The sequence below is a fragment of the Sander vitreus genome, chromosome 13 (genome assembly GCF_031162955.1).
Source record: "Sander vitreus isolate 19-12246 chromosome 13, sanVit1, whole genome shotgun sequence".
Taxonomy (NCBI): Eukaryota; Metazoa; Chordata; class Actinopteri; order Perciformes; family Percidae; genus Sander; species Sander vitreus.
The window spans coordinates 150,001-158,524 of NC_135867.1; the positions used below are offsets into that span (position 1 = coordinate 150,001).

General features: G+C 42.8%; 1 protein-coding gene across 4 annotated transcripts in view; it reads left to right on the forward strand.

The window, feature by feature from the left end:
* nup98 (nucleoporin 98 and 96 precursor) overlaps window positions 1-4,295 on the forward strand; it is a 40,161-nt gene extending 35,866 nt beyond the window's left edge. For all 4 annotated transcript variants that reach the window (XM_078266351.1, XM_078266352.1, XM_078266353.1 and 1 more), the window contains exons 32-35: window positions 62-303; window positions 1,606-1,760; window positions 2,234-2,345; window positions 3,962-4,295. In XM_078266351.1, the coding sequence (XP_078122477.1) occupies window positions 62-303; window positions 1,606-1,760; window positions 2,234-2,345; window positions 3,962-4,161 (709 nt within the window). In that variant the 3' untranslated portion in view covers window positions 4,162-4,295. The remainder of the gene's footprint in view (window positions 1-61; window positions 304-1,605; window positions 1,761-2,233; window positions 2,346-3,961) is intronic.
* The last annotated feature ends 4,229 nt before the right edge of the window (window positions 4,296-8,524 follow it).

Genomic DNA, 8,524 nt, shown 5'->3' on the forward strand with positions numbered 1-8,524 from the left:
TCTCTGTACTTCAGTTCCAACTTATGACTTATCATTTGATATATTTTCTGTGTGTGTTCAGTCAGCGGGAGCGAGCGGTGAGGGAGATGCTGACCCTCCACTGCCCCCTGCAGGAGACGGACGAGTCGGTCCGAAGGGAGCGCTTCCTGACCGAGAAGCTGCTGATCCCAGAGCAGTGGATCCACGAGGCCAAAGCCACCCGAGCTCGCCGCGACAGCGACCGACACCAAGAGGCTCTGCACCTGTACCGGGCCGGATACTGGAGCCAGTGTCACCGGCTGCTCATCCAACACCTGGCCTCAGGTCAGGAAAATACTATGAAACGGATCAGTTTAAACTGGTTTTAACACGGTGTTTGAACCTCTAATCTAATTCCATTTCAATGTAAATTACATTATAATCCTCCAACAAAAACAGATTCATCAGATTTATAAAAATGGTCGAAAAGATTAAAATAAAGGGAACAATCAGTAGCTTTAAATATGTGCATAATATTCAAACAGTCAAATATACAAACTTATTGTTCAATCATTTTATTTATCATTTATTTGACTTCTGAAAATGTCTGATTTAGAAAATTAAATAATAATCCCCCGTCTCTCTCCCCTCATCTCCTGACTGTCTGTCAGCGTTCCAATAAAAGAAAAAGGCACAAATAAAAGAGAAATTATGTAAACACTAGGGATGCACCGAAACCAGGATTCAGGTTCAGCTGAATATTGGGGCTTTTTGACGGGGTTGGGTTTCTGCTGAACCCTACGCTGTCACTCCGCGCTACGCTGGTCGACGTGATGACGTCGTTGATTACAGGAAGGTGTTTACGTAGGTGGAGCTTCAATGCAGCAGGCTGAGAGGAAGTGGAAATGGAACTGGTGAGCAGAAAAAGTGTTGTTTGGCAGTACTTTCAGTCAAAAGAAGGCCATTCAAGTCCAGCTACATGTTCAATCTGCAATGCTGATTAGTCTGGTGGTGGCGAGGACCCTAAACAATACACAACATCACCGCTGTTACAACATCTGGTATGAAACATCTGGAAGAATACGAGCTGAGCATGAAGGAATCTACAGACAGCAGCCAGAATGCAGCAACTTCAGGTACGGCAAAGGAAGGACAGTCACAGCTAAGAACTGGTGTTAACCTGACCATGGACTGATGATGGGAGGAGGATTTGGTATTCGGATTCGGCAGAATCTTTTTTTTTTTTAGATAATTTTTTGGGCATTTTCAGCCTTTTTTTTTTTTTTGACAGGACAGCTGAAGACATGAAAGAGGAGAGAGAGGGGGAATGACATGCAGCAAAGGGCCGCAGGTCGGAGTCGAACCCGGGCCCGCTGAGTCGAGGAGTAAACCTCTATATATGGGCGCACGCTTTACCAACTGAGCTATCCGGGCGCCCTGGATTCGGCAGAATCTTAACCAGTGGATTCTGTATTTGGATGAACCCCAAAAATTCTAGATTCGGGGCATCCCTAATAAACACTGAACATGTTTGAAGCCAGTCAAGTTTTTGAGTAAAAAAAAAAACTTTGAAAAGTGTTGCCTTGGGGGAGTAAGCTTTGCATTTGAAAGTTATTAAACTACACACATTTCTTGTCCCACCCGTAGACTGCATCATCAACGACAACCACGACTACCTGTTGGAGTTCCTGGAGGGGCTGGCGGTGCCTGACCACAGCGCCACCATCCAGGACTGGGACACTGCCGGGAGGGTTTACCTGGACTACATCCGGGTAGTAAAGACTCTGCAGGACATCCAGCAGGTACTGACTCTCACAAATGTTACTTTATTTTGAAATTTTTTTATGTTCAATATGGATTTGTTACCATGTTGCGAATTGATGAACATAAACCTGAAATAAGACTCATCGCAGGTGAACATGTTAGCATGCCGCCAAACACCCCCGTGGTGTTGTAGTTGTTTCTTTTCCTACTCCAAATATAATGCGCTGAATTACGAATATAAATGAGAAATACATGCAACTTATAAGTGCAATAACGCACGAGTCTCTTTCGAACAGTTTTTATTCTTTAGCTATCGGGAAGTGCAAGTGTAGCCATGTTTCCAGACTCTGATATTGACTTTTTTTGTTTTGTTTTTTATGTCATGATATAGGTCTTAAAAAGGTCTTAAAAAGTCTTAAATGTGACTTGGTGAAACCTGCAGAAACCCTGTAAAAGAAGCATAAAAATGCTAAGGTATAAGTACTTGAAAACTGCGTTTGTGTTCCGGCAGATGGAAAACGCTGGTTACGAGTTGGAGCGTCTCTACACCGACGTGACGTCTCTGTGCAGCAGAATCGAGCTCCTGCCCTGCCGCACCGCCAGAGACCGCCTCGCCCAATCAGGTAAGAGCACGGCTGTTTAACCTGCGACAAAAAGTCCTCCAACCGAAAACAACAACAGCAGCAGCAGCTGGATTCACTGACACACCTGTTCTCTGATTGGCTGAAGTTAGAAGAAGGTGAGGATCAGCTCTAAGACTTTAGACGGAGAGAGGGAACTTCATCTAAACGGTGTGAGATTCAAATATCTGGTACGATCAGTTTATCGGACTCCAGACAGGAAGGGTTTCTTCACTTTTTCACTGTTGTGGCTGCAGGAACAGAAACGTTTCAGGTGAGCGGAAGCTGAAATCACTTGTACCTGAGTAACTTAGAAAGGGGGGAATCGTAAAACCCACAGTGCCCGCAATTTGTGTCAAACATCACCCCCCTTCTTCTTGTCATAACTCATCATGTCCATCCAGTATAAACCTCCTTAAAGGACAGTTCTGGTGCAGAATGAACATTGGGGTTAATAACATACGTGTACAATGTCGACCGTTCTCTGGGATCTGTTTTCATGCTAATGTGTCTCTAGCTTTAAACAAGCTAACGCAAACCAGTGGTTAGCTGCTAACGCTAGCTTTCGGGGCAGATGGTAAATCACTATTTCTACACCACTAACAAGACTCAAAATATCACCACACTTCCACAGTAGCATGACGAGGGTCCCTACATGTAAACAGGAGCATTGAGAACTTTGTAAGTGTACAGGCAGTTTATTGAAAAGAGAGATTATAAAGACAGTACTTCATGTGCCAATCTGAACCAGGAACGCCGTGCTCGAGCCGTTACTGGTTCCACATCGTTCGTCAGACAACAGTCGACTCGGTACACGTATGTTATTAACCCCTAGGTTCATTTTGCACCGGAATTGTCCTTTAATTCCACTTAAAATCAGAGAAAAATAAGGCTGCAGGAGTTGTTTTTAACTTTTCTTCAGTATCAAATTAATCCAGCGATAGTTGTCTTTCAATGGATTTTTTTCTAAAGTTTTCTATATGTGTGTGTGTGTAAACTTCACTTGGTGGCTCAGACTGCCCAGTACCTTCAAAACAAAAGCACTAACAGGTACTCAAAGTAACTACAATAAAGATACTTATGTCATAATCAGACTTATACAGCTGTACAACAAACAAAACAGCAACAAAATACTTAAGTACATTTTTAACTATATAATATAACAAAACGATGAATAGCTCCAAAAATAGTTTTCATGTTGCACCATCAATATTTCAAACCAAGGCAGATGGAGATATATTAATAATAATAACTGGGACTTATATAGCGCCTTTCATGGTACCCAAGGTCGTTTAACACCTAAAAAAAGGGGCGTGAGAAAATGAGTTTATTAATGAAAGGGAGAGAGATTGTGTTGAGAGTAGTTGCTCTCAAAGCGATAGTTGAAGCCAGACGAAGTGATTGTTGAAGCCAGAGAGGGATTCTTCAGACAGAATCGAGACTTCCTTTCTCGCAGCGACGGCAGGACAAGTCGTCGTCTTGTTTTCAGATCGTAGTGAAAGAGAAGTCTCATGAAGCTGAAGTTCAGGTAGGAGGGTGAAGTCAGCTGCTGCTGTTTGCTGAGAGTGGAAACCTAACCAAGCCCCCCCCACCCCTCCCTCCCTCCTCCTTCCATGTAGAAATGGCGAAGTGTGTGGCAAACATCCTGCGGGTTGTGCTGAGTCTGCAGCAGGGCGACGCAGCCTCTGACTCCCTCAGCATCCCGCTCACCCAGCTGGCGCCCCACATCACCCGCCTGCCGATGCCGGAGGACTACACGCTGGAGGAGCTGCGAGGCCTCACGCAGTCATACCTGCGACAGCTCATCGTCAGCCAATGAGGGCACAGAACAGAAAGCAGGAAAACGCAGACATGTTCACATCAGATGAATAAAAAAGGTGTTGAAATTTCAGACGCTCAAACATCATGAAATTCCGATGCAGAACGGGGGTTTTTTTTGTTTGTTTTTTTTTTTTTTAAAGAGAAAAAGGAGCAAAAAAAACGAACTTGAAGACAAGTTGAAGGCGTTTTTGTTTCCGAGGACGAGAACAGTTTCGATTCTGGAGTTCATTCACTTCAGATTTGGAGGCACAAAATCTCCGATACTTCATTCCTCATCGTCTGTGTGCGTTTGTTCGTCGCTTCCCGGGAGAATTTTAAAAGATAGACAGCCATAAGTGACACGAAATCACTCTGAATATAAACCACCACACAGTGAGGTTCTGTTTCAGTTAGGGATGCACCCAATCCAGATTTTCGGCCGAATACCAAATCCCCTGGTTGAGGTTCTGCTGAGTCCTCGTCCCGTCCTCAGTCCATGAACACAGTCAACACATTAATGAAGTAAACAGTGACTGTCCTTCCTTTGCCGTACCTGAAGTTGCTGCATTCTGGCTGCTGTCTGTAGATTCCTTCATGCTCAGCTCGTATTCTTCCAGATGTTTCATACCAGATGTTGTAACAGCGGTGATGTTGTGTATTGTTTAGGGTCCTCGCCACCACCAGACTAATCAGCATTGCAGATTGAACATGTAGCTGGACTTGAATGGCCTTCTTTTGACTGAAAGTACTGCCAAACAACACTTTTTCTGCTCACCAGTTCCATTTCCACTTCCTCTCAGCCTGCTGCATTGAAGCTCCACCTACGTAAACACCTTCCTGTAATCAACGACGTCATCACGTCGACCAGCGTAGCGCGGAGTGCAAGCGTAGGGTTTGGTTCAGGTTCAGCAGAAACCCAACACCGTCAAAAAGCCCAAATATTCAGCTGAATCCCTAGTTTTATCCCATTCATTACACATTTCACACACTTTTAACATCACAGTGATGAGCTGCTCCCAAGACATCCACTGGTTTCCATTGCCATTCACGGAGGGTCATTTTTAGCGTTTGGTTTCCAAGCCGTCTTTGGTAGTTTGTGTGTGTGTGTGAGATCGGAGGGATATTGCCACTGTCGGCCACCTGTGCCTGTTGCCTAGTCGGCCACGTGGGTCATCAGGGTCAGGTGTATTGTACCGGTGTTGGGGGGAGCCCAACCTCAAGCCTTGTAATGTATGGCCTCGATGCTCTTTCGTGTGTCTGGTGACGGAATGAACATAGAGCCGTTTTCTGGGACCTTGGCAAAGCGTCTGTGTGTTGTACATTTCCTGGCCTGCCATTCACAGAGTCATTTTCAGCATTTGGTTTCCAAGCCGTCTTTGGTAGTTCCTGCGTGTGAGATCAGAGCGATGTTGCCACTGTCGGCCACCTGTGTCTGATTTTCAGTACGAAAACCGCTCAGCAGTATTTAAAAACTTGCTGCAGTTGTATAATCTGGCACACACACACACACACACACACACACACGTCAAGCCTGCTAATTTATGTCAGAGTTGCATTTTAGTTGAAGAAATACGTTAAAATCAATCTGTGCTCAAACTGCATCACATTAAGAAAATGTAACCCTGACAGAAATTAATGGAATACCTTTTAATCCACTCGGTAGCAACGCTGCTTTTCATGGACTCCTGTTTACATGTGGGACAAACGATTAGACAATAAAAAACATTGTAGCGTCCAGATTTCAGCTTGTATGTAATAGTGCAGATGAAGTGAACCGTGATCGATGACAAAAGTCCAACAAAAAGGAAGTTTTAAAAGACCGCTACTAGATTTTCAGGCTAAGCAGAAAGAAATGGAAACGAATGGGAAGCAGGAAAAAACTGTCCAGCATTTCAAAATGGTCAACAAAAATATGAAGTATACATAATTTGTAGTCGTAGCTACCGTATTATCCCTTTTGTTGGAGTGTTTCAGGAGTGAAAGGTACACAGTCATTTCCGAGCTTTGTTATTGTTTATATTTTAAGATTCTCCCGGGAAAAAAACATGTCTTTCTCTTAAACAGAGGTTCTTCCTCGCCATGTTTGAATAGCGTCTTGTAACAGCACTACACGTGTGTGAGCGTGTAAATGTAACCCTTCAGTTACTCGTTTGACCTCTGCCCCCCAAAGAAAAGTGCCGTGGTATTGATAAGCTCTGACAAACAAAATCAAAAAACCATCTCTGGCTTCTGACGTTATTGTTTTTTCATTCAAAGATCTGGTTTTTATTATACAAGTACATAAAAACGGCCGTTAGCTTAGCGTAAAGTGTGACCGTAGCCTCTGTTCATCTGTCGATATGTGAATAAAGACGATTATCTTAATATTAAAGACGAGCTGTGATGTCGTGCAAACGAGGTTCGATGTGCACAGACTTTTGTTTTGGAGACGACTCGGAGGAAAGCTACAACATGCAAAGTGTTAAATGCTTACTGGTCTATTTTTGTAGATTTCTTGTTTCTCGGTTTGAATGTAAATCGGACGTGTGTGTGTGTGTGCGTGTGTGTGTGCGTGTGCGTACGTAAAAAACAAGTTTCTTTTTTTTTTTATATTAGCACTTCATTACAGTTTGGTCGTCAGATTTTCTCTAAAAGTGAAGAGTTTCCTTCCAAAAACGAGCTGCCAACCAGAGATTTATCTGCATGTAATTATATAAATATTGTATATTTTTGGAAAATCAAACAGGGAATATCAGGTCATTTCTATTCTCCACCTTTAATTATTAATAAATTGGATGCAAAGTGTTTTAGAATGACACTCTTCACTTATTGAGTAATTGGTCTTTTTTCTTTCTTTTTTTTTTTTGTAGATTAAATGTCAGTTTTCCAAGAATATTTTTCTTTTTTTTGCAGTTTCTCAACAAACGGGACGCTCTGTATGATGTCTGTTTGTTCTCCTGTTAAACAGAAACTGTGTGTGTAGTTTATATGGATGGATACTGCTGTGTGTGTGTGTTGTGTGCGCATGTTTCTTGATGATTTTGTTGATAATATTTTTTAATAAAGTCAAGTAGAAATAAACTGTTTTTTTTTCATGTTATTTATAAGCCTGGGAAAACCCTGACGAACTTCCGGCATATTTGAGATTTGCTCTGCAAGTCAGTCTGGCCAAGAGCTCATTTAAGCCCATTTTTAATGTTTCCAAATCGAGGCACCAATCACAACCGTTGAGGCGGGTTTTACACCAATCACAACCGTTGAGGAGGGCTCTACACCAATCACAACCGTTGAGGAGGGCTTTACACCAATCACAACCGCTGAGGAGGGCTCTACACCAATCACAACTGTTGAGGAGGGCTTTACACCAATCACAACCGTTGAGGCGGGCTCTACACCAATCACAACCGTTGAGGCGGGCTCTACACCAATCACAACCGTTGAGGAGGGCTTTACACCAATCACAACCGTTGAGGCGGGCTCTACACCAATCACAACCGTTGAGGCGGGCTCTACACCAATCACAACCGTTGAGGAGGGCTTTACACCAATCACAACCGTTGAGGAGGGCTTTACACCAATCACAACCGTTGAGGCGGGCTTTACACCAATCACAACCGTTGAGGCGGGCTTTACACCAATCACAACCGTTGAGGAGGGCTTTACACCAATCACAACCGTTGAGGCGGGCTCTACTGGTCGGCCAGTAATACTCACAGCCAGCCCCCCCGTCAGCTGGAAGTGGTGTTAGACCCCCCCCCACCAGCCCATTTAAGTATTTCCATTTCAGCTTTTACATTTCACATTTAATTATGGCATGATTTTTCCTATTGTAGTAAAAAATGTGATCTTGCTTTGTTTTCTCTTTGGACTTTCAGTTTGAATTATGAATAAATATATTCTCCATACATCAGAGCCCGACCGATAAAGGACTTTTAAGGCCGATATCGATACAAATATTTGGTGATTTAAAAATCCGATATTCATATATAATTAAAAAAAATCCAGACACGCGTAACAAAAACAGATTTCCCTAACATTTAGTTATTTATGAGTCCTCACTAAAATAATATGTTTATAATAATAATGTTTTATTCTCACAACAGAACATCAAATATATGAAAGTTCTGATAAATAAAATGTATAAAAATACAAACTTAAGATATGAAACTTAAAGTCCTTGGAACAACAACAAAAATCAGTGCCAACAGGGCCGTTGTAGAGCGCCCTCTGGTGGACATACTATGCAACACCAGCGCTCAGAACATGGTTGAACGGGCTTTCGTCCGTTTTAAATTTATTTTTTAAATATTCATCGGCCATCATAAATGTCGATACCGATAGTTTGGAAAATGCCTAATATCAGCCCACCAATATATCGGTCTGGCTCTAACCTACATAGACCA